At 36.6% G+C, this 27468-nt stretch overlaps 1 protein-coding gene across 2 annotated transcripts in view; it reads left to right on the forward strand.

The window, feature by feature from the left end:
- UNC13C (unc-13 homolog C) overlaps positions 1-27468 on the forward strand; it is a 565259-nt gene that overhangs the window by 200333 nt on the left and 337458 nt on the right. Inside the window, exons 5-9 of one of the 2 annotated variants that reach the window (XM_034993923.1) lie at positions 367-445; positions 1804-1809; positions 2944-3015; positions 17995-18214; positions 27081-27308. In XM_034993923.1, the coding sequence (XP_034849814.1) occupies positions 367-445; positions 1804-1809; positions 2944-3015; positions 17995-18214; positions 27081-27308 (605 nt within the window). The remainder of the gene's footprint in view (positions 1-366; positions 446-1803; positions 1810-2943; positions 3016-17994; positions 18215-27080; positions 27309-27468) is intronic. The other variant, XM_034993924.1, reaches the window with a different exon arrangement.

A 27468-nucleotide genomic window follows, 5' to 3' on the forward strand; every position in this document is an offset into this window, starting at 1 on the left:
TACACTGACCATGGTTTGATTCTATTTCTTCCTGGAGACACAAAGTTTCATATAACTAACAATTTTTTTTTAATCTTCTCTGTGATATTGACAGAAAAACTGTGTGCCAAATCAAGCCAGGCATATTTTAAAGTTTCAACGTATGTAGAACTATCCAAGAATACAAGTGATCACTTTGGTAGCTAGAGTCTTTCTCCTTCTCCTTGGGTGAAGTCTTAGAGGCTTGGATCGTTCTTGTTTTGTGAACCAGTTGAAAAGCATGGTATACATTTCATCTTTTTTCACAGCCTTTTTACCATGAACAGGGATTTTTTTCCTTAAAGGAAGTCCGGTTCCCATTGAAATCATTCCTGTTTTTCCTTTCAGGGCTGGGCGAGGACTTTATGGCATTGACAGTATGCCAGATCTCCGCAGGAGAAAAACTTTGCCTATTGTACGAGATGTGGTAAGCCACTCCTGTTGAATTCTCTTTGATTGCATGTGTCCCTGTTTTCTTCATTAGCTGTCATTTTGGCCTTCTCATTAAGTGCCTTGCCTGTATTTCATAGAATAAAATATATAAGATGCTGGATTCTACCAAGTATTGCATTTATCATTTCTTTAAAATCTTTTAGGTGATGAAAGAACTCTAATCTTTTGACAGCTTTTTTTTTTAAGCTTTCCTTCTCCCCTCCCCCCCCCCATGTGGGGCTTGAACTTATGACCCCAAGATCAAGAGTTGCATGCTCTACCTACGGAGCCAGACAGACGCCACTTGACAGATTTTTATATTGGTTGAAATTACAAACTGAGTTAAAATGGCACTATAATTGAGCAAAAAGTCACACAGCATGCCAAGTGAGCTGCTGCAGCTGGGCTTTGATATATACAATGTTGCAAATAACCACAAGTTTAAAGCACACTTTGAGTCTTGATTTGAACTTCCTCCCCTTAACCCAATGAATTTTTCTACTTTAAAAAGCAGCAGATAATATTAACCAATTCTTTATTTTATTAAGATCTAGTCACGTTAATAAGTGATTCCACTATCTGAGGAAATCTATGGCTCTCAAGTTATTAAAACCTTTAAGAAGCCTGAACATAACTTTCAATAACTCAGACTCTCTTTTTTTTTTTTTAAAGATTTTATTTATTTATTTGAGAGAGAGAGAATGAGAGACAGAGAGCATGAGAGGGAGGAGGGTCAGAGGGAGAAGCAGACTTCTTGCCGAGCAGGGAGCCCGATGCGGGACTCGATCCCGGGACTCCAGGATCATGACCTGAGCCGAAGGCAGTCGCTTAACCAACTGAGCCACCCAGGCGCCCTAACTCAGACTCTCTTATAACAAAATATGCTGGGGACCACCTGAAGATGCAAAGAATTGATAATGGCGTGCATTAGATTCTAAAACAAATAGCCTACCAGCATGTTTTATATTATCTCAATTGTCTTCACATTTTTTTTTTTATGGAAGCATATTCTTAGTAGTTTATGACCTAAAAATATGTTTTATCCAAGGGAAATAGAAATTTCCCTTTTTGCAACAATGCACACAATTTCTCATAATCAGCAATTTTTAATTTTACTATGAAAGCCATCATCTGAAAACCATCACTTTGGCTTTAAATTAGGAAAGATAAAACCTTGATTGGAAGGATGTTGTACTGAAAAGTATGACGTGTCTGTACAGCTCATATTTCTGCCATTATAGTGTGGACATTATTTAAAGTGTTAAGTTTATTTTAACATCATTATACTCTCTGCTCACATTTCTTATTTCTAATTATTTACGCTTTGTTTCCTCTGACACTTGGAATCTTCAGGCTATGGTAAGTGATTTTCAATTTAATATTTTCCATACTTCTTAATATACACTGCACTTATTCTTGAGATAAAAGAGGGCAAGATGGGGAAATAAAAAGAGACACAGGAATAAGAAATTTAAGTTCTCCAAGAAAGCCTCTAGTTCAATTCTGAAAGATAAACCAAATTATATATATGACAGTTGTCAATATAGACTAAACTAGAATACAGACATAATTTTAAGGATAATAGTTGTCAGAGTTGGAAGATCATCTTGGGTAAGTCCTTGGAGGTAAGCCCTCTATAGTTTATACAGTAGGGGTGGAGATGGGTGGACAGTGACTTCCTCACCCAGCATTGTGCTGAACTTTTATCTGAGTTTATGGCTTTGTAGCTCCAAGGAGGTAGATTTAAGACCAGGTACAGAATTCCACTATGACTTCCTTTTGATCCTAATTGGATGACATACTGAAAATTCCCATGTAAAACTTCTGATTTCCAAAAGTCTTGACAGCACTGCTGAGTGCATTATATCACACAGATTTCAAGGAGGAGCAATATAATGGTTCTATTTTATGGTGGGGAAACTAAAGGGACTTGACTTTTAATTAAAATCACTGAAGTTGGCAGCATTGCATTAAGAAAACCAGTCTGGGTATAATGGTTTTCAGTTGATAAAATGAACACTTAGAAAAAATATCCTGGTTAGATATGAAAGAATATTCTGGGGGAACTGTGAACAATTCAAGGATCCTCTAACCTTAATTGTGCTTCATGGCCATCACACAGATCATCTGACTCTGTACCAGTGGCCATGTTTTATGAAGGAATGTGATCATGATCACCTTGGGCAAAAGCAAAGTTATAGAAGCTCTTGCTAGCCTGGAAACCTAGGGCTCATCATCCTGCCTTGCTGGGCTTCAGTTTTGTCATCTGCAAAATGTAGGGGTTGGGTTCGATGATAGAAGGGGACTTTTTCAGCTTTGATGTTCCATGATTCCACATTCTGGATGAACTCGCTGACTACTGAAAATGGCAGGTCCCCATTAACTAAAACATGAACAATGATAGTCTGTATTGTTATATTTTCACGTGCTGCTGAGCCGTATGTTCATGGCAGCCACTCATATGCCAATAACTTCTAATTCTGTTTATTTTAGACTCTGGCTGCCCGGAAATCTGGACTCTCCCTGGCTATGGTGATTAGGACATCACTAAACAATGAGGAACTGGTAGGTGCAGAGTCAGTTACTATGTATTGATCATAGTCCAGGGGAGAGTGATTCTGATCAAGCCACTCAGTCGTAATGTTGATTCCAAAATTCCAGAAATAACTGGGAACATGGGAAAAGTCTGACCCTAAACAAATTTCCTCAGGACCTCAGCTTCACTGTCATACAGATGATCCTCTGCTGATCCAATATGCATGTGTCTATCAATCTTTAAAAATGCCATTCCATCCTCACGCATTTTATCTGTAATTCGCCCCCTGAAAAAAAAAAAAAACCTTTATGTTTTTCTATGGTTCAAGTTTTGCTTCCTTTATGAGGCTGTCCCAAACATCTTCCTCCTCTTTTGACTGACTTTTTAGTTTCCTCCTCTGGGCTCTTAATCAAGCATTTAATCATGATCTCCATAGCATAGTATGGCATGAATGAAGGTTGCTCGGGGCGAGTCCCATCTGTAGTGCTAAACTAGCATTGTCTACCTGGCAAGTTAGCTAACTTCTCTGAGTCTGATTTCTCTCATCTGTATAGTGAGGTAATAAGACAATTTATGAAGGGAGGGGAAATGTGTTTAACACTTGGCATAGCTTAGAGTATAATAAAAAAAAAAATGCAAGCTGCTGGTTTGATTATTTTTATAAGCAATTAATTTTATTATTTTGCATAAACCTTTCCTTTAGAGGCTGATATTCCTAAGGGTAGCACTGTATCTTGTTTGTTGTTCTTGTTAAACACTTTGATCCCTACTACCTAGTACACGGTGTGGCATGAGGTAGATACTTTGTAAATTCTTGTTGAATGAAAGAACCGATATGATTAGAAAATACAAGTAGGCTGCAAATATCTAGGTCAGGGTTTCTTAAATTTGGCTCATTAGAATCACCTGTGGGAGCTCTAAACCATGCAGATGCCTGGGTCTCTCTCCCAGTAATTCTGATTTAATTGACTTCAGATGTAGTCTCGGTATAAGGGTGTTTTTTGGTTGTTTTTGTTTGTTTTAAACTATCAGGCAATTCTAATGTGCAGTGAATTTTGTGCCCTGGCAACTCCTTCCTGTCCAGCCACTCTTCTGGGCTTTTACTAGAGACAATTTATGTGTCCTCCCTTAGGAGAACTCATATACTCTACCTCTCCCAATTTTAGTGACTTTGTCATTCCTGTAGAATAAAAATTTGCCAGTAATAATACTTGTTTTAAATTTCTATACACTTGGCATTTAACACCATTATTTATATGTATATTTCATATATACATGGTATATGAGAAAGCACCATATTGCTTGCTGAATCTTGAAGTACCTAGTCTTGCTTTTGAGAGAGTAATCAAGGTTGAGGCTTTTGCATCATTAAACTCCTATACTATTCCTTTTTTTTAAATTTTAAAATATGGTATTTGGTCTGAACCACAAATATTTATTCCTATGAAAAGTTAATAGGAAAGAGATAGAAATAAAAATGCTACTCCATTTTCTGAGGCCTTGAACAGGGAGCATACCCTCACTTTATGGTTAAATTAGTTATTAATCTACTTTTCATCCACTTAAAAATACATTGTATTTCTTTAGATTCAGAAGACCCTATGTAAAAGACTTTTCTGTGTGGGTGTTGGGTGGATGAATGGAGTCCATCAGCTCCCTCTAAAATTCATAAAGCCCATTTCCCTGGGGCCCATGTCTCAAAAAGTAAATGAAAGATGACTTCTATACAACAGGCATATTAAATGTCACTCCTGACAGGCTGTCACATTAAGTTATTACATGGGCAGCTAACATAAATGCTGGAGCAAATAATTTCCACTTTTCCGTGCTGAAAGTCTTCCTAGGCACCCTCAATGTGAAAGCATGAAATATGTGTCTTTACATGAAGGAATACGGCTTGGCCATGTGGAAAATATCAAATGGTAGCACATGTGTTTTAGTTAAAGAGATGTATGGTAAAAAGTTCAGTCAGCTCTTCCACAGCAGGGAAGGGCTCTAAAGTCTGATGTAAGGTGACAGTGGGCTAGCCGGCACCGCCTCCAATGACCCTCTGTGAGCAGTGGGTGAAGCACGCCAGGTGCCCTCAGCCATCACCAATCCCACCTCACCCACAGGGCTATTGGGACTGATTGGAAATATGAGTCTAAAAAGCCCTTAAGGACCATAATTTCTGAACCTTTCTGTCTGGCCTAATAACCCAAGAAGGGGTAACAATCTAGTATCCATCTAACAGTATTCTGCCTGACACTATGCTACCCAGCTTTGTGCTTGCTGTCATAGAGTGGTAGTTTCCTAGGTGTAGCCCCAAAAGGGGGGCAATCCAAGTAAAACCGTTCAGTAAGTCAGATATTAACTGTCTACTATGTGTCAGGCAGTGTGTCAGATTCTGGAAATGAGACCATTCTGCCATCATGAGGCTTATAATATAGTGAGAGGGGAGCTGAAATACTGTATTTTGCATGCCATACTGTTGCAGGCATAATGAAAGCTTCTAACAGGTGGGCGTGTTTAAACTGACAGTGTCCGATGAGGGTTATGGGAAACTCAAGTAGAGTGCAGAACGCAAATCACCAAGCCTGAAAGGTATTCTAGAGCCCCGTTTATTCGATCTAGTTAATTCATATCTAGGGGGCTGGTCTAATGGTTTGCTTCCAGGAAGTGTCAATACAATATTCAGTCAGGTTTGGTTTGTCGAGGAGAGTAGAGGTCCTCTTTTCAATAACAAGATCAAGATCGGGCCCGATGAAAGGGACTCACAAGAACTATGGATGGGAATCATTAGATCAGACCTTGGCCCTATTTCTCGCATAATCCTAGAAAGGTGACCTGGAAGCAGGATGCAGGTCAGAACACCTGTCTGGTGCCTGGGGTTCAGTCAGGAAGCTGCAGGCTCACTGTATGCAGGTACTCTGGACTCCTCCTCAGGAACAGGAACTATGTCAAACCAAGTAACTGAGAGGTGAAGTGATAAGGGCGTGAATTTGAATTTCAGCTCTACCTCTTATTACCTTTGAGAACTGATTTCTTTTCAATACTTTCTGCCTCCCCGAGACTTGTTCATCTCATCTGTAAAATGAAAGTAATAATACTTATCTCACAGTTTTGTGAGAATTAAAAAGAGTCTTGCCAGGCAGAGCAGGTGGTAGTCAGGACAGTGGGCAGGGAGTTGCAGTGAGGTGTCCAGATCCGTGTGGAATCCAGTGCCTCCCTGCCATCTTTGCAGCTGAAGGTCAGGTTCCAGTGTGTGCTGATAGGGGAACTGATCTAATTGCACATTTAAATATTGTTCTCTGGTTTACAAGTACTGTTCTTGGTCCTAATTCCATCCTTCTTCAGGAGCACAGTCTTTGGCTTGAGATAAATGTAGGTCCAGCTCCACTATTGACTAGTTGTGGGAACTTGGGCAAGTGACTGAAACTCTCTTGGCCTTGATTTTCTTACATGTTTGCGAATTATATAAGATTTTTGCATTGATGGCCTATGGTTTCCGGTGTCTGTGAGCAATTTTGGCATTAATCAACTAGCTTTGTAAAGTAGGTGGAAAGCTGTCCTTATCACTTCTCTGGAATGGTTTGTGTAGGTTGTTGCTCTGCCTTAAAAGATGGGCAAACTTGCCTCTAAAATCGTCTTGTAATTTTTTTGAGGGTGGTTATTTGACTGCCCTCAATAATTTAATGTAATAATCCATTCATGTTCTTTAAACATTTGTTCTTGAGTCAGTTTTGATCATTTATATTATTTTTTTCCAGAACATTGTTCTTTTTTCCCTAAAATTTCAAATTCCATCAAATTGTTCATATAATTATATGATTTATAAAAGTTTGTGCTGTTTTCACCTTATTTGTATTTCTTTCTTTTTTTTTTTTAAATGAGTACTCCAAGAGATTTCCTTGGTGTTTGTTGACTCCATATTGTTTGTTTTCTATTTTATTTTAAGATTTTATTTATTTGAGAGAGCAAATGAGAGAGAGAAAGCACATGAGAGGGGGTAGGGTCAGAGGGAGAAGCAGACTCCCCGCTGAGCAGGGAGCCTGATGAGGGACTTGATCCCGGGGCTCCAGGATCATGACCTGAGCCGAAGGCAGTTGCTTAACCAACTGAGCCACCCAGGTGCCTTATTTTATTTCTTTTCTTATTTAGATACATCTTCTGCCCTCTTTGTATTCACCCTGAAGCTAACTACTTTTCTAACATACTGAGTTGAATATATAGTTTACTAATTTTGATTTTTATTATTAATTATTGCATATACAGAAAAGAATATTTACAACATAAGAAACACTGCATATACCTGTGTATCCATAACAGCTTTAGAGAAAAATATTTAATAAATGATGCAATGATTATTTTGACTCCTCAATTTAGAGTGTTTATTCTCCCAAAGACAAGCCATATGAACTTTATTGTTGTTACTACATTGTATTCAGAGCACATAGAGTGTATATTCAGTGATTAGTATTTAATTATTTTATGGCTTAGTTCATAATCAGTTTTGTAGATAAACCATATGAGCTTTTTTTTGTTGGGTACATAAGTTTTGGGACTTTTATATTCCTGATAAATTGTTTCTTTCAACTTTGCTAATAATCTTATTAATTTCTTAAAAGCTTTTTCTTTAAAATATTTTCTCTATGCTACTAATACTGCTCTACCAAATTGATAAGGTCAGTATTTCCTTGATAGAACTTTCTCTAGCCCCTTCTTTAAGTCTTAATGTGTTTTATGTGTATCTCACATAGCTTTTTTTTTTTTTTTTCCCCTTCCCAGAGAGGGAGAGGAGGTGAGAGGCGTAGAGGGAGAAGGAGAGAGAATCCCGAGCAGGCTCCATGCCCAGTACAGAGCCCAATGCAGGGCTAGATATCTCAGCCCTGAGATCATGACCTGAGCCAAAATCAAGAGTCAGCTGCTTAACCAACTGAGCCACCCAGGCACCCCATGTATCTCACATAACTTAATTTTATTTATTTTTTAAGATTTTATTTATTTGAGAGAGAGAGAGAGCGGGTGCCAGACAGACTCCCTGCTGAGCAGAACCCTGGGATCATGACCTGAGCCTAAGGCAGAGGCTTAAATGACTGAGCCGCCCAGGTGCCCCTCATATAGCTTAATTTTAAATTCAGTCTGAGAAATTGCCTTTTTACAGGTGAATTCAATCAATATATACTTCCCATAATGTATTTGAGCTTAGTTCTATTACTTTTTAAAAATACACTGTGTCTCTCCTTTTTACTTTCTTTTCCAAGGTTCATTTGCGCAGACTGAGTTTTATTTTCCCTCTTCTTCAACAAATGGATTAAAATGATCTCTACTGTTTATTTTAATGTGGTGGATGTTCCCAAAATTTTTAATGAAAATACAACTTCTTTTATTGAAGTATAATTAGCTTACATTGTTATATTAGTTTCAGGTGTATAACATTGATTTGACAATTCTATACATTAGTCAGTGCTTACCATGGTAAGTGTAGTCACCATCTGTTTCTGTACAATGTTATTACAGTATTATTGACTATATTCCCTATGCTGTATTTTTTCATCTCTGATTTATTTATTTTATAACTGGAAGTTGGTATTTCCTAATACCCTTTATCTGCTTCACCCATCTCCCTACTCACTTCCACTCTGGCAATCACCAGTTTATTCTCTTTGTTGAAGAGTCTTGTTTGTTTGTATGTTTGTTTGTTTTTCATTGCTGCTGCTCTTTTTGTAAAGTTTTTATTTAAATTCCAGTTAACATACAGTGTAATTTTGGTTTCAGGTGTACAATATAGTGATTCAACACTCACATGCAATACCTGTTGCTCATCACAGCAAGTGCCCTCCTTCATCCTCATCACCTATTTCATCCTTCCTCCTGTACCCCTCCCCTCTGGTAACTGTCAGTTTGTTCTCTGTAGTTAAGAGTCTGTCTCTTGGTTTGCCTCTCTTTCTTTTTTTGTTCCTTTGCTTTTTGTTTCGTTTCTTAAATTCCACAGATGAGTGAAATCATATGCTATTTGTCTTTCTTTGACTTATTTCACTTAGCATAATTCCATTTAAGTCCATTCTTTTGTCACTATTGGCTAGATCTCATTCTTTTTTTTTTTTTATAAACAAGTAATTTTCCTTTGTGTGTGTGTATATACCACTCCTTTGTCTATTCATCTATCGATGGACACATGGGTTGCTTTCATATCTTGACCAAATAATGCTGCAATAAATATAAGGGTGCATATATATTTTTCAAATTAGTGTTTTCATTTCCTATTTTTAATATTTTGAGTAAACTCCATACTGTTTCCCAGAGTGGCTACACCAGTTTGCCTTCCTACCACCATGGCATGATGGTTCCCTTACTCCACATCCTCACCAACACTTGTTATTTCTTGTTTTTGATACTAACCATTCTGACTGGTGTGAAGTGATACCTCATTATGGTTTAGATTAGTATTTCCCTGATGGATTGTGATTTTGGACATCTTTTCATGTGTCTGTTGGCCATCTGTTTGTCTTTGGAAAAATGTCTATTTAGATCCTTGGCTCATTTTTTTTTTTTTTTTTTTTAATGAGAGACAGAGCACGAGAGGGAAGAGGGTCAGAGGGAGAAGCAGACCCCCCGCCGAGCAGGGAGCCCGATGCGGGACTCGATCCTGGGACTCCAGGATTATGACCCGAGCCGAAGGCAGTTGCTTAACCAACTGAGCCACCCAGGCGCCCTTGGCTCATTTTTTAATTGGATTGTTTTTGGTATTGAATTATATAAGTTCTTTATATGTTTTAGACATTAATCCCTTATCAGATATGTCATTTGCAATTATCTTCTCCCATTCAGTAGGTTGTTACTGTGTTTTGTTGATAGTTTTCTTTGCTGTGCAGAAGTTTTTTTTTTTTTTTTTTTTTGGTGTAGTCCCAATGGTTTATTTTTGCTTTTGTTTCCCTTGTCTCTAGAGTCATATCTGTAAACATGTTGTTAAAATTGATGCCTATGTTTTCTTTCAAGAGGCTTATGGCTTCAAGTCTAACATTTAGGTCTTTAATCCATTTTGAGTTTGTGTGTCTGTGTAAGAAAGTGGTCCAGTTTCATTCTTTTACATGTAGCCGTCCAGTTTTCCCATCATCACTAACTGAAGAGACTCTCTTTTCCCATCAGATATTTTTACCTCTGTGTCATAGATTAATTAACTATATAGGTGTGGGTTTATTTTAGGGCTCTCTGCCCTACTCTTTTGATCTCTGTGTCTGGTTTTGTGCCAGTACCATACTGTTTTGATTACTACAGTTTTGTAGTATATCTTGACATCTGGGATTGTGATACCTCCAACTTTGTTCTTCTTTCTCAGGATTGCTTTGGCTGTTTGAGGTCTTTTATAGTTCATACAAATTTTAGGATTATTTGTTCTAGTTCTGTGAAGAATGCTATTGCTATTTTGATAGAGATTACATTGAATCTGTAGTATGCTTTGGGTCGTGTGGACATTTTAACAGTATTCTTCTAACACGAGCATGATACACCTTTCCACTTCTGCCATCTTCAATTTCTTTCAACAACATCCTACAGTTTTCAGGGTATAGGCTTTTTACCTTCTTGGTTAAATTTATTCTTAGCTATTTTATTATTTTTGGTGCAATTGTAAATGGGGTTTTCTTAATTTCTCTTTTTGCTACTTTGTTATTAGTGTATAGAAACACAACAAACTTCCGTTTATTAATTTTGTTTCCTGTAACTTTTACCAAATTATCAGTGTTAATAGTTTTTTGGTGGAGACGTTAGGGTTTTCTATGTGTGGTATCATGGTATCTATAAGTAGTGACAGTCTTACTTCTTCCTTACCAATCTGGATGCTTTTTATTTCTTTCTTTCTTTTGTCTGATTGCTGCAGCTAGAACTTCCAGTACTATGTTGAATAAAAGTGGCAAGAATGGAATCCTTGTCTTGTTCCTGATCTTAGAGGAAAAGCTTTCAGTTTTCCACCATTGAGTATGATGTTAGCTGTGGGTTTTTCATATATGGCCTTTATTATGTTGAGGTATGTTCCCTCTAAACCCACTTTGTTGAGAGTTTTTATCATGAATGGATTTTGTATTTTGTCAAATGCTTTTTCTGCATCTGTTGAGATGATTATATATATAAAATATATATGATGATTATATATTATATATTTTTTATTATTAATATATTATTCCTCTTGTTAATGTGATGTAGCACATTGATTGATTTGTGAATATTAAACCACCCTTGCATCCCTGCAATAAATCACACTTGACCACTTGGCCATGGGACATGATTTTTAAAAAATGTATTGTTGAATTCAGTTTGCTAAGATTTTATTGAGGATATTTGCATCTATGTTCATTGGAGATACTGGCCTGCAATGTTCTTTTTTTGTAGCATCTTTGTCTTCAAACTTTAAAGTTAATAATTCTGTCCTGAAAAAAAAAAAACACATGATCTAAAAATGTTTAGCCTCTCATTACTACCCTCAATGCCCACATTAGGTAAAAGGCAAGTCTAAATGTCATGTCTGAAAATGGTCTGAAAACCTCAGGTTTGTAGCCCATGGAGTTTAACTGGATCCCAAACACAACCTTTGGGTTTCCATAGAATCAGTTCTCACAATTCTGGCAGTAAGTTCCTTTCTTCACCCCAAGCACCTGGAGAATCTGTTTCTTTTGGGCTCTTTCACATATTAAAATATTTTTTTCCGACACTTCTCTAGTAGGCTATTATCAACTTAGTCTGCCATGTTGCCAGATCAGTTTTTCAACGTGTAAAATAAATATATTAATACTGCTAGAATGCTCTTGGGGGGATCAGTGAGATAACAAATGGAAAGCACGTCAACCATTTTTGACACATAATTATGTAGTAAATATTATTGTTTTTTATTATTAACTTCATTTACTGCAACTTTCCATGGCTCCATGCCTGGCTTTGCTTGGTTACACAAGAGAACAGTGAAACAGATTCCCTTTAAGAGGGATAGTCATCCCCTTCCCTCTCTTACTTTTACAATATCCTAACTCTTCTTTCTAATCTTTCATGGCCTCTGTCAGAAGATTTGTAAGAACTCTGTCTTGACCCCAAGTGGTAAAAATAAACAAACTTTTCACATTAAAATGACAAAAGTTTCCTTCCAGTGAAAGAATTCATATTATTTTTGATCTCTTATATTTAATAAATTACTCCTCTCCTACTACTTCCATTATTTATATATACTTTTTTTACTGAGGCATAATTGACATATAACCTCTAAATTTCAGGTGTATAAAGATTCAATATTTGTATATATGGTGAAATAATCATCACAGTAAGTCTAGTTAACATCCATCACCATACATGGTTATGTGTTTTTTCTTTCTTGTGATGAGAAGTTTTATGATCAGCACATTTCAAATGTATAATAAAGTATTATTAACAGTAGTGACCCTACTGTACATTATAATCCCATAACTTATGTTTTACGACTGCAAATTTGTACCTTTGACCCCCTTCACAAATTTTGCTCACGCACCATCCCCTGCTTCTGGCAACCACCAATCTGTTCTCTGGATCTATGAGCTTGACTTTTTGTTTTTGCTTTTTTTTTTTTTTTTTTTTAAGATTCTCCATATAAGTAAGATCACATAGTATTTGTCTTCCTCTGACTTAGTTCACTTAGCATAATGCCCTCAAGATCCATCCATGTTATTGCATATGGCAAGATTGTACTCTTTTATAGCTGAATAATGTTGTGTTATACACACACACACACACACACACACATTTTCTTTATCCATTCAACAACACTTAGGTTGTTTCTGTGTCTTGACTGTTGTAAATAATGCTACTGTGAACATGGAAGTGTCTGTCATTTTTCAATTAATGCTTTTGTTTTCTTCAGATAAATACTCAGAAGTGGAATTTCTGGGTCATATGGCAATTAGGTTTTTAGTTTTTTGAAGTGACTCCATATTGTTTTCCTTTTAGATTCCCACCAACACTGCAGAAATGTTCCCTTTTCTCCAAATCCTTGACAACACTTATTATTGCTTATGGTTTTGATGATAGCCTTTCTAACAAATGTGAGGTGGTATCACTTGATTTTGGTTTGCATTTCTCTGATGATTATGAACATTTTTTCATGTGCCTTGTAGCCATATCTATGTCCTTTTGGGACAATGTCTATGCGGATCCTCGGCCCATTTTTAAATCAGGTTTTTTGTTTTCCAGCTATTGAGTTGTAGGAGTTCTTGATATATTTTTGGTATTAGTCTCTTACCAGATACATGATTTGCAGATATATTCTTCCATTCAGCAGGTTGGCTTTTCATTTTATCGATGGTTTCCTTTAATGTGCAAAGTGGAGGCAAACATGCTTTGTTCCTGTTGTATTAAAAGTTGGTTGATTGGAATATTGATGGTCTAAAAATACTCATCATCACCTTTGGCAGGAAGCCTGATTGCTTTATTTCTCGGGCACGTTTTAATTTTCTTATATAGTTATGAATAAAAACAATTCATTTTTTTCCCTGTGTCCTAATTGTTCAAAAAGTGACATATTAGAGCATTTCACCTTAGATTCCAGTTTCTTAGAGGAATTTTTAACAAAATAATTGTTAAAAATTGGATATGAGTATCCTCCCTTTTGTAATCTATAAGCTGTACTTTGCTAAAAAGGCTTATCAGAGTCAAAGCATTCCTTAACCTCATTTCTACAGATAAAACAGTGTCTCCACAAAATAAAAATTGCCTTTTTTCTGCAGTCACCTCAGTAATGTAAAACTGATGTTTATCAGTTTTATTCCTAATTGTGTTGTCTTATATTCTGTCTATAAATAGAAAAAAATCCTTAAAGAACCTTTACGAACTTTGAAAAATTAAATTGAGTAACTTTATAAAAATTTTAGTGCTTTTTTTCTTTTATAAATTACTTTTACAGTGAGCATGCATTTTATTATAATTAGAAAATACATACTAGAGAGGAAAGTGACATATGAGATTTTTGTTTGTTTGCTTGTTTTGTCTTCATTTTGACTGGGGAAAAGAAAAGATTATTGTTAGCCAATGAGAATTATTTCATTTTTATAGCTGAATAACACTTCCATGAAGTGTTGAGCATGATTTACAAAATCTTTGTGATTCTTAAAAGAGGGGGGAAAATGATAGGACATATATACACATCTATAAATACCAGTATCATTTAGAAACAGGAGGCTCCTATACAATGTAAAATGCAACTTGATCTATAGTTACTGGAAGGATATTAAAAAAAGAAATGAAAATACATTTTAGAAAGTACTATATGTTTATTGTGGAAGATTGGGAAATTTTAGAAACCTTTAAAACAGATTAACAGTAATTCTTCCATATTGCTGAGTTCATTATGTCCTTGGGTCCTAATCCCAGTAGATGAAGGCTCTGCTTGTTCTGGGGACCACCTTCTCTACATATCTGTCTTCTGCTTTACCTAGGCCAGAGACCCTCTCTGGATAACATACCCAGCCCCATCCTTTCATGTCAGCTAGGGTCCTATTAACTGTAACTAGTTATCTTGCTAGTAAAAAGTACTACCTTAAAAAAAAATCTCTTTGCTTTCAATCCAACTCCTAATGGTGAGTTAGATTCCCATTTTCTATGGTCCATGGCTAATTTTGGAGTTTCCCCTTGGTTTTTTCCACTTTGTTTATTCAGTGCTCCTTACCCTATCTTTTTTGACTTATTTCACAAAACTCTCACACTCTTGGTCCTTGATTATAATCTTGTTTGATTTGGTCTTATTTTGCTGCTAAGGAAGTACGTCATTTTCCCAGGATAAAGTATTCTCCTGAGCGTAAGAATCCCCTCTTATGAGGTAGACTTTTACATCTCCTAACTTTACTTTCCTAACTGTTCACTTCCTGAGTTTCTAAACTGACCATCCTTGTATCTTATACTTTGCTTCAATTAAGAAATGTTGCCATATGTCATTTTTTAAAAGATTGATTTATTTGAGAGAGAGCGTGCCCAAGTGCGGGGAGGGGCATAGGGAGAGAATCTTCAAGCAGACTCCCCCCAATCCTGGGCTCAATCTCATGAGCCATGAGATCATGACCTGAGCTATAACCAAGAGTCAGACGCTTAACTGACTGAGCCACCCAGACGTCCCTCCATATGGCATTTATTTTAGAGTAATTTTCAGCTTTGATAGACAATGCTCATATCCCAAGAATCACAAATGGAAAAGATGCATATTATCATTTCCTGAGGACTAGAGATATATACCCTCTAGTGAGCTATTCAGTGTTTTCTCCAGCTTCTATAGCTTTTAAATGTTAGATTTATTTTAATGCCCCATTCAACTGATTTTCAGTGTGCTGTCTATTAAGTTTCCCATATTTCCTCTTTTTTTTTTAAACGAGCTTCACTCTCTTTTTATGAAATGGATCATGCCTCTTTAATCCCAACCAAACAAAACATTTCAATGAAAACTTCTCAGCTGCCTATTCAGAACTCTTTTTTCTCTAGCATGTTTAATTTTTTAGAAGGTATTCCTTATATTTATTACTCCTGCTATAACCTAAGGATTTAGAGGCCAACTATGTCACTTGAATTCAATAAAAAGAAAATATACACATAGGGAATTAGAGAAAATGTATGAATCATTTACTTAATTGTGAAATATGTAGGTAAGTTCATGTTCAAAACAACCCTTTACCCAACCCTGCTTTCTAAGTTCATACATATTTTACTTTTCTTGGGTTCATTAGCAAACTATTCCCACCTAGTGTTCTATTAGGTTAGAATTACTACTCTCTACAACAAATTACCTGATGTGATTGCAAATGTAACTAAATTCCCTACTTAATTTTTATCTAAACCAAAATGCTACATTACACACACAGATAACACACAAACCCCTCAGCCCAGTTAGAACAGGAAGCTGTCTGTGGATGGCTGATTGAGAATCTATTAGGCCAAGAATTGTTCAATTCACTTTAATGTTATTGAAGATACCCACTCTGCTAAGCAGTACAATGGAAGCAAAGTTGAATAATGCATAGTGTTAATGCTAAAAGAACTCTTAACAATTTTTTTGCAGGATAAGACGTCTTCATTATGAGATGAAGCCAAAAGATACACTTGGCTTAGGCTTTATTTATTGAAAAGGATGGGCCATTTGTTAGTATAAACCTTAATATGGAGGTCTCCCACTTGAATAAGTCCTGTATTTGATCATACTGCTGCTCTGTAGACTCACGTGAAGTATTAAAAGCTTTGACCAGACACTCATGTAATAATAAGGCTGGATCTTGCTGTTTAAAAGTAAGAAAAAAATTTAGTGAAGCTTAACTCCCTGCAGGGGATCTTCCAGTACCATTACCAAACATATTCTGGGAAAACACACAGTGAGGGGAATGTACTAATAAAGGGAAATATGCTGTTACCATACTGTAGAATTGAAAATTTGTGGAAAGTTGGTCATTTCAACACTGTGAAGATACTCTGAAATGAAATTTAAGATATTCTGAAATGAGATTTAAGGGTTATTAATGCAAAATATAATTGTTTCATTTAACATTAGGCTCCTACAGGATTTATGTAAATATTCATTCATTATGCATTAGGCAGTTGTATAAAATTACCTGTAAATGTAACTTCAGAGAGTGATGGTCTTTCTTTCAAGAACTCATCTGCAGGCACCCCTGGGTGGCTCAGTCGGTTAAACATCTGACTTCGGCTCAAGTCATGATCTCAAGATCCTGGGATTGAACCCCATGTAGGGTTCTGCCCTCAACAGGGAATCTGCATTTCACCCTCTCCCTCTCCCTTTACCCCTCCCCCAGCTCATGCATGCTCTCTTTCTCTCTCTCTCAAATAAAATATTTTTAAAAAATAGAAAAAAGAAGTCACCCACCTAATTAGATATGAAAAGCACAGAGAAGGACTCATCTAGACAAGTCTCTTTCCTATCAACCTATGGTGGTTTCTGGAAAATCTATGAGTACTAACATTTAGTATTTATTTAGTATTTTGAAGTTTCTAGTTGGTTGGTTATCATCCTACAATTTGATCTTCAAAATTATACAGCAGGTAGGTAGATATGTAGGGGAAGAAAGTAAGGCTTAGAGACCTAAGTCTCTCTGTGGATTATAAGACAGGATCCTAAGTGGCAGAACATTCACTCCACAAAATATGTGTTGTACCCCTACTATGTGGCAGGGACAAGGGTAGGCACTGTTAGATGCTAAGAAGAGAAATATGGAAGATTGGCTGTAAATATGGCTGAAGAAGCCCATGTTAAATGTCATGTGATTGGCCCTATGCTAGGGAACTCAGGTCTCCTGGCTACTCATGCAGTGAGTTTTTCCACCCCACCAGTGGCCTGTCATTGAAAGTCCTTCCATGTGCTATAAAAAGGTATCTCCCTTTAAAATATTACCATTACCAGTGCCACATTTAGCCTTTACCTCCCACTGGTGGTCTCATAAATTAGTTGATGAGCTCCTTCCTAAAGGATAGGCAATGAAAGCAGTCCCCTGCAGAAGGAATTGTAGAATGAGCATACTTCAGGTCTGGGAAAGGTTGGAATGTCAGGAGAGTACAGAGTCAGGAAAGAGAGGGCTTAATAGAATACAAAAGAGGGGTGAGGATGTTTCTGGATGGTTAGCATCAGCATTAAGAATGCTTCCCATCTAGTTCACAATTTTTACCAAGAACCAGTTTAGACCAAGGAGATCTAAATCATCGTCCATGGCCTCATAGAGTCCACAGTATAGCAGGACGTGGACATTATCAGGTAATCAGTTTCTTGCTGCTGTGAAAGAAGCACAACAGTGGAGCCCAGTCCAGTCTGGGAGATTAGGGAGTTCTCTGTGTTCAGATGACTGAACTGGGCCCTAGAATGCTGAGAGAAGAATAAGTGAGCAGAATTACTGTGCTTACTATCATGACTTGTCAATAATTAAGAGGTTCTTTCAAAATAGTATTTTCAGGGAGAGGTGATAAAATAGTTTTATGTTGAAATTCTCTGAATCCACTGACTTGGCTGGCATTGTAACTTATCTTTACAGAAAATACATGTCTTCAAGAAGACCTTACAGGCACTGATCTACCCCATGTCCTCCACCACCCCCCACAATTTCGAAGTCTGGACGGCAACAACACCTACCTACTGTTATGAGTGTGAAGGGCTCCTGTGGGGCATTGCTCGGCAAGGCATGAAGTGTTTGGAGTGCGGAGTGAAGTGCCATGAAAAGTGTCAGGACCTCCTAAATGCTGACTGTTTGCAGAGTGAGTACCTGTTTAGGGTAGAGATGTATATGCAGACCCTGCCTTATCCTCCATGTTTTCAGGTTAGACCTCTTCAGCTCTTGCTGGTTTTCAGTAATTCCAACCCCCACCCTTCCTATCACACAAAGATTCACATACAACCCATCAAGTCATATCGTTGATGATGTGTTCCCATAGTGCCAAGCACGGACTTAGATGCCTCAGAGCAATGGCAGGCTCACCAAGTAGAAAACTTGAAAGCGACTTCTGATCTCTTTGGTCACTTCCATCTCATGATAGCCCTGTGTGGAAAGTGGAAATGTGTAAAGTCATGTTCCTCAGCCAAGGACTAAGGCACACCCTTGTGATTACAGCAGTCTGAATTCCTTCTCAAGCCTATTTGGTGTCTGCCAGAAGGAGTCATATTCTTGGAATTGGGAGGTTTTGTGTTTGAATATCGAAGACACATCTAACTTACCAGATAAGTGACCTTGGGCAAGTTTTTTAACTTCTCAGGGCTTCATTTTTCTCCACCAAATGAACAGGAATAACAAAATTTACTCAGAGCGTTATCGGGAAGACTAAATGAAACAGTCTCTGCTAAGAGTCTGGCACATAGTAGATCCTCAATGAATATTAATGGCTTCCCCATCCTTTTGCACTTCTGAAAAGGTACATGTCAGTTCAACCTTTATGACAAGTTACCTTAAATTTTCCATTTCCAAAAAAAATTCTTTATACTGCTACTTTAGATTAGGTCCAGAAATGCCAAAACATCACAGTCTAAAATATGTATTACTGACTTTTCTGTGCTGCGTTGATTTGGTTGTGGCTGTGACACTGAAATTACTAAAAAAAGAAAAACAAAACAAAACAAAACACAAACAAAAAAACACTTTGCCAAGAAAATTTATTTAAACACGGACTTTCATTTACAAATCTTTTTTTCACATGTAAACATTGTCCCCTCTGTTATTGTTTATATGAATACAATGAATGTGTGACATCCACGGGGTTGCCTAAAATTGAGGGGGATCAGAGGAAAATGTCAAAATAAAGATTAAATCATAAATGCTGTCACAGCTGATTTTGTAGTAAGTCATACACATTCTACAATTTTCTTTACTTCATTAGTATTCTCCCTACACCATGAGATCAGATGGAGGTTGTTAATGGTAATGAATGCGTTTTTTTGGTTTTGTTTTTGTTTTTTTCAAAATAGGTAGTGTCTCTTTGAAAAATAAAAAGTATATTTAGGAATAACTGCTTAAAAGGAAGGGGGATTGATTCAATACTACTGAGCTAACTTGCATAATCTCATCATCCAATTAGAATTCAGTCTACTTATTTAAAAACTGAATTATAAACAGTCTTTTTAAGAAATAAGCATATTAGGGCAGTGACATTTGAAAAAACAGAAAAACATTGCCATCTAGAAACAAATGGCTGGAATCCAGTAAGTAAAAAAATGATGTAGATTATACTTCAGAAATGAGCTGACTCTTTTCTCAGTGTTTGAGAGACTAAAGATGTCACACATTCATTAGACTTTGGAAACATTTTTATATTATATTTCTGTTTCTTAAGATACATTGATGGATATTGGCTAAATTAGGCAACTTTTTCTTTGAGGTTATTCATTAAAATGCACATGTAAATTGAAAGAAATCAAAAATAGTTGAGAAAAATGAGGGTGGGTATGAGTGCCCCAGGAAGGGGAGTATTTTCTTTAGTAATACCTCCTTACTGTTTTCCTAAAATCCACCCTTGCATTGAACAGAAAGAGACTTTGCAAGTATATGAATTCAACCTCACCACTTTCCACAATAACTACCAGTAAAATTTGAAATTGACCCTACAGAATCAGTGACACTTCCTTAAGAAATTTCTCTTTTCATTGCTTTAAGCAAGAAATTTGCAATGGGGACACCCCTTATGTATAAGACTTCCACATATGCCTAGGATGGCATATTATTTTGAATTTAATTAATTAACATATAGTATATTATTAGTTTCAGAGGTAGAGGTCAGTGACTCATTAGTTGTATGTAACACCCAGCGCTCATAACATCACGGGCCTTCCTTAATGCCCATCACCCAGTTACCCCATCCCCCCACCCTCCCCTCCAGCAACCCTCAGTTTGTTCCCTATGATTAAAAGTCTCTTACGGTTTGTCTCCCTCTCTGATTTCATCTTATTTTTCCCTCCCTTCCCCTGTGATCCTCTGTTTTGTTTCTTAAATTCCACATATGAGTGAAATCATATGATAATTGGCTTTCTCTGATTGACTTAATTTTGCTTAGCGTAATACCCTCTAGTTCCATCCACATAGTTGCAAATGGCAAGATTTCATTTTTTTTGATACCTGCATAATATTCCATTGTATCTATACACACCACATCTCTATCCATTCATCTATCAATGGACATCTGGGCTTTTTCCACAGTTTGGCTATTGTGGACATTGTTGCTATAAACATGAGGGTGCAGGTGCCCCTTCAGATCACTATGTTTGTATCTTTTGGGTAAATACCTAGTAGTGCAATTGCTGGACTGTACTTTAGCTCTATTTTTAACTTTTTGAGGAACCTCCATACTGTTTTCCAGAGTGGCTGCACCAGCTTGCATTCCCACCAGCAGTGTAAGAGAGTTCTCCTTTCTCCGCATCCTCGCCAACATGTGTTGTTTCCTGTGTTGTTAATTTTAGCCATTCTGACCGGTGTGAGGTAACACATTTGTAGTTTTAGAAGTTCAGTTTATTATCCATTGCTGCAAAGGAGAATATACTGCAGGATAAACCATGGGACATCTCAGTAAGAGGGTTTTAGAAAGCAGAGGTTGCTCTGGATCAGGTGTTGTCTGAAAGTGAGGACAATTTATGATCGTGTAGGTTAAAAAAATCTTACCAGGAGTACAGACGAGAGTGAGGCAAATAGCTGTACCTAGCTAAGAAACAGTGGTCACTCATGAGTTAGGAGAGGGGATGTTTGGTATTTTGTGGTTTGTTTTCATTTGCACTTAGATAAACTTGTGAGATGGCCTTGTTTGTCTCACGTCAGCATGGTCATGGTCACACAGACCATGTGAACGTGGTGTCCTGTGAGTTTGGTCATGTCCAACAGGAGAACAGCGTGGTCTAAGAATGTCAGTACCAGGGCAGCTTCCAATAACACTGTGAACTAGTTGTGTCAGCCAACTTCCATTCAGAGACTAGTTAAAAAAACAGAAATAGAAAAAAATCTTGGGTTTAAAATTTTCTTTGTTTTATCTTTTTTTTTTTTTTTTGAAAAAGACTTGGAAAAAATCTGTTGCGAAAAGTGATAGGAACAAAAAAGATCTTTCCTCTCTCTATCTCTCCATTGATTTTTTTTTCCTTACATAGTAAAAATACTTCTGAAATTGAGCACTTTTTTTCTTTTGTTGAAATTAGTTTTTCCCCTCATCTATACAATTTTTGACTCTGAAATAATTTAGAAATCTTAAGGAAGTTAGTATCTAAATAATGCTCAGGAAATGTAGTAGCTCTGACAATTTTGAGAGTGCATACCTGATTTTGTCTTCTTTTAATATGCAAATGTTTCTGAACTTGTTCTCAAAGTTTGCATTTACCAATAATAGGATGATTGAATATGGTGGAGGTGGGCAGCGAAGAAAGGTTGATTTTTGGTTTTGGACCCAAGCTCAACAAAAGTAAAATTACTTTATAGAAGGTGGCAGTTCCTTGAAAGGGGGCTCCCTGCCCACATTCTCCTACTGTCAGTGATGGGGACACCTATGAGAATGGGAGGTGATGCTATGCTAGGTCTGTGATCCTCCAGTTATCCTTCTATTAAATGTCAGTTCTTTATTGTGTTCCAGAAATTGTGTGGAGTGTGTAACTTTGATTGTGTAAGACAAAGGAGACCTGTGATTTGAAGACTGGGGGAGTTGTAGGTTTGCTCCTTGGAAATATTGAAGGCATGTTAGAAGAGGAGGGTTAAGATGATCTTGGCTGTAAAGCAACTAAAGGGAAAAGGTAGAAAATGCCAGCTACATGCCCACCTACATGATTTCATGAGAAAGAAAAACAGAGGCACCAAGAGTAGGCCCACCTACAGGATTTTATGGGGAAAGGAAAGAAAAGCAATAAAGTTTCATAGGCTAGAGACTCCTAGAGAGAGAAATGCCTCAATATCAGACCTTCTGCATGCTTTCTGTGTATATCAACCACCTATTTACTCTGGGTTCACCAGCCTCAAATGCAGGTAAAAATTTATGGATATGAAAAATAAAAATACTATAATAATTTCTTCTAGTTTCTCTGAACTTTTTTTTTTTTTTAAAGATTTTATTTGAGAGAGAGAGCGAGCACACAAGCAGGGGGAGCTGCAGAGGGAGAGGGAGAAGCAGGCTCCCCACTGAGCAGGGAGCCCGATTGGGTGGGGCTCGATCCCATGATCCTGGGCTGAAGTAGATGCTTAACCAACTGAGCCACCCAGCCACCCCTGAATTTTATTTTCTTAAATCTTCAAGTACTTCATTGGCTCCCAGCTAGCAAGTTGTTCTATAGCATTAAGCATATGGCAGACATTGGGTGTGGCAGTGTCCATGGGGAGAGCTTTCACCGAGTTGCTTTACAGGTCAAGTAATCTTAAAGCTAAAATCCCCAAATTCCATGTTAATGTAAAATTCTTTAATAAATGCTTGTATCTTCACCTTGTGACTTCTAGACCTTATACTTGCTCAATTATTAGTATTGAAACTTTTATACATTATCTCATTTAATCCTTACAGTGACCCTGTTAAGATGCTACTATTATTTCCTTTTGTTTTTCAGATGAATAAACTAAAGTTTACAGAGCTAAAGTAGTGCAATTTCAGATGGTTAATAATTGGCAAGTCAGGATTCACACAGGACTGTCACCTTTTAGTATACACAAAGCATCATGAGCCGCTATGCTCCTTTGCCTTATTTAAAAGTGCTTTTATTGATGTATTTCTTCCACTTTATATTTGGACTTATGCTCTTGTTTTATGCTGACTATAAGAGCATGAGGCCAACCACTTTCTGCTTTCTAATGATGGGCACAGCCTTTGTTTTCTGAAAATTCTAAACCTGAAGCCAAGTGCCCAATGTATTTTGTCTTTTCATAAGACTCCACAGCATGTATATCATTTTACACTGAATTTATTTTTGTTTTTTCCAGGATCGCGGCCTTAGGGTGAGAGCATACACAAAGTTCCTAAGACCTAAAATTGAACCCAGAGCCAGATTAAATACTCAAATATGGCAATCATTTTATTTTAGGTTCCCCCCAGAAATATTTTATCTTCTCTATTTGTTGAATGTATCCTATTTTCTAAAGAGCATGCTTGATACTTGGAACACATTTAGTTGAGGTTGGCCTTATAGGCTAGCATGTAAACTAAATGGATAGACAGGCAGCTGAGCCAGTGGTGATTGATAAATGTTTAAGAATTCCACGAGGCAGTTGCTTGAAATAAGCCATGTTAGGAATATTTACACCATAGAAATCTGCTAATATTACAGGTCAGGTGTGGTGGTGGTGTTGTTCCTATTTTTTTGTTTGTTTTCCATAGGGAGGGAGAAAATGTGACCACTGGGTTAGGGAGCCTCTATTTCTGTTAAGGAAGAGATAAGATCATATGCTGAGAGTGGAGGTTAATGGGGTGAGGTAAGTGACTTGAAGAAAATAGAAATTTTTGGAATCACTCTTGAGAAAAATAGGAAAGAAAAGAGATTGAGACCAAGAGAGACGATTGCAGCTGTTAGATGTATGTAAATTGCCATGCAAAGTTGGTAAAATTATGAATTTCACATGAAATTTATATGTTTTGGGTAATAAATAAAAATTATAGAGAAAAGTGAGGGTTCTGATTAAGTGGCTTTCCCATTAAATTATGTAGAAAGGAACCATTTTAGGTAAGTTGGCCTCATTTACGGATGAATTCTCTTGTATCTCTTGCAAGGATGAATTTTGTTGTGCATAATTGTATCCTCTGATCTGTCAATTAAGTGTTTTTAAAAATAACAATGATGCATTCCATTTGGATAATGTATTACATTTTACAAAGTGCTTTCACTGTACATTATCTCTTTTGATCTCATTTATTGTTGATCCCTGGTTGACATATTACTACTCACTGTATTTCAGTGAAGCTACTACACCTTCTGTCATACACTTTGAAGGAAGAGTCATATAAATGCAAATTTAAGTTTATCTCTGATGACTTTGAGATAAACAGACCAAGCCTGAAGGAAAATAATAAACCCAAAGGGTTTGGAAATTCGTGGCAAATTGCAGCTACCTCAGAAATAGTTTCATTCGAAAAATCAGGTTCGATAAACAATAGGCGGTGGAAAGTGCTTGTAGATCGGTGACAAAAATTACAGATTTGTCTCTGCGTCTCCAAACTACATAGATTTAAGTTGAATCATTTCCCTCAGATCAAAATATGTAAAAGTAAAAGTAGAACTTTTAAAATGCCACATATCTTTTTCTAGAAATAACAGATAAAAGGTTTAAACATAAGCCTCTGTTAACCTGCTCTCCCAGAATAGTGGTTTCACAGTTGATGGTTTGTGTGTTGTCCACAAATTAGAGTTTTCTGCTCCAACATCAAGAGCATTGGTGAAAGATTTCACAGCAAATCATTATGCTTTCTTAATTAAGTCTTTTAAAAAAAAATTCAGGAGGCGGTTGTTAAGTACAGAGATTTGATTCCTTTAGATAAAAAATTTCTTGTTATATTCTACCTTTGAATTTGGTAGTGATTACTTAAATGAGTATTATTACATGGGTGGTCGTCCGCTGGCTCTTCCTGAATTTAGAAAAATAATCCAAAATATATTTAACTCTCAAGGACTTGAACACTTCTTTTCTGTAGCCTTTGGGAGCACTGAGAGCCAAAACAATAATAGTTACTTAGAAATTTGGGGGAGAGTTAAATTTTATGGCATTTCTCACCTGTTGAACATTCATTCTTAGGATGGCTGTCACATATCAAACTTTTGGGGCACTTTGAATCTTGCAGTAATTTTTTCAAGGCAGCACTGCCTTTTCTTTCTGCTTAATGAATATTTCAGTACTTGAAGTAAAATATGCCTATTGGGTAGCTGGGACTATTCAAGTAGCCTAAGCTAGTTTTACTGTATAAGAATTATGCATGCACAGTTAAGCCATTGTTGATAAATTACAAACATGCTTAATTATTTAAGGATATGCAATTTACAGATGCGTAGCTTTTCTATGGCCTGTTTTAACAGATGACTAGGGCATTTAGAATGTCCTTTCAAATTACATTAAATGTAATGCAGTCATTTTTAGTATTTTTTTTAATGTGGTTTAAGTCCTCAAAGTTTTTTTTTTCCTTGTTTTTGTTTTGTTGTTGTTGTTTTAAGATAAAGACGGGGAATCTGCTCTTTATACCATTAGAATATTCATCCCTTTAACTTTGTCTAATTATACCTTGGTTATTATGAATGTGTTTTTTCCACTTTAGGAAACAAACGTCATACTTTCAAATAAATCAAGATTTTCACTAAAGTACTCCTGTTGAATATGAGTTTATTATAAGGAAAGCTAACGGCTGACCTTTTCCTCTTTGTCTTAGCTTCTGTGCTTCATTTGGGCTTAAAATACTTAGATTCAGAGAACATTAGTGAGGCTATCCCTTGTGGTAGAAATCATGCAGATAACTTGTCTTATTTAATCTCTAAACATTCTACCAGATATTAATATGCCTATTTCAGAAATACATTTCAAAAAATTGTAAGTTGGGTAATACAGTCATGTAGATGAAAATTGGAACTGTTACCAGCTGTGAACATGAGTTTTGTTTTTTATTCTTTTCACTACATGACCTTTGTTTGGCACCCCAAAATATTTGGTATCAGCAGTGGCAGCTCCCGCAACACTGGTCCGTGGGGTTTTGTTTTCTCATTTAAAACTCACTAAGGAGCCATGAGAGTTGGGATCATGGTTCATTGTTAACTTGTCGTATAATATTGCACAACCCAGAGGCCACAGAGAGCACTGAAAATACCTGGCAGGTAGCTGGAGAAGGTGAGGGATCCAAGAATGGACCTTTGGAAATCCTTCATTGCCAGAAGGATTAGTGTTATAAACAAAAATGCCCAGAAAGTTGAGACCAATCATAAAAAAAATAAAAAAATAAAAAAATCCTGGAAATCAAAAAGGGTTTTAAGTAGAATGAATTTATCCTATTAAAAACTATGGCCATATCACAAAGTGAGAGTTGAGGCCTGTGATCCATCATGTATTTAGAGGTCATCTACCCACTGGTTTCTAAATCCTTTTTAAACAGCAGAATCACTTTAATTCCAAGTAAAATCTTACCCTGGATTTCAATATATAAGAGAGAATGGTGGTATTTATTTTACAAAAAGAATTTAAGCACTTAATTATGGTAAGTTCCATCATTAAAAATAATTAAGCACTTTGAACCCAAGTATTTGAAATACTGACTTTGGGGAGACATTTGCCATATATATCCTATCTATTTCTCAGTTTTGTTTTGCAGGTGGTATATGCCATATTTGACTGTGTGCATTCTTTTTAGCTCTTTGAAAATTCAAACCATATATTTGCACAACCCCTGATTTAAGCAAATAATACAGCTGTGACAAAACTGGGAATCATGGAAGTCCATTTACTTGCCATTAACACAAAGGCTGGTTCTGAATCTCAGCCTAGATATTTTGTCCAGCAGCATTTATATTGCCCTGATGTTCTGTGAAGAAGGTACCCTGACTCCTCAGAATGAAACCACTTATTCATTCTCCTATTCCTTCTTTCTCTCCCTCTTGGGCCATCAAAAAGTAATTTTATGTGCATTTACGTCACCACTCATTTTTCCATTATAGGAGCAGCAGAAAAGAGTTCTAAGCATGGTGCGGAAGACAAGACTCAGACCATTATTATGGCTATGAAAGAAAGAATGAAGATTAGGGAGAAAAACAGGCCGGAGGTGTTTGAAGTAATTCAGGAAATGTTTCAGATTTCTAAAGAAGATTTTGTGCAATACACAAAAGCAGCCAAGCAGAGTGTACTGGATGGGACATCTAAGTGGTCAGCAAAAATAACCATTACAGGTAAAAATAGTTGTCTTGAAAATTTTGATTCCACATTGAGATTTTTATGTGTCTTAGAAATTACTGCTTAATAACAATTATAGGTAAAATAAGTAGAATGTTTTCAAACTTGTCAATATTGGTAAGACATGTAGTTGGTACTTGAAATTTCTAAAATATA

This window comes from Mirounga leonina, unplaced genomic scaffold, assembly GCF_011800145.1.
Source record: "Mirounga leonina isolate KUSES-001 unplaced genomic scaffold, KU_Mleo_1.0 Mir_91, whole genome shotgun sequence".
Lineage (NCBI taxonomy): Eukaryota > Metazoa > Chordata > Mammalia > Carnivora > Phocidae > Mirounga > Mirounga leonina.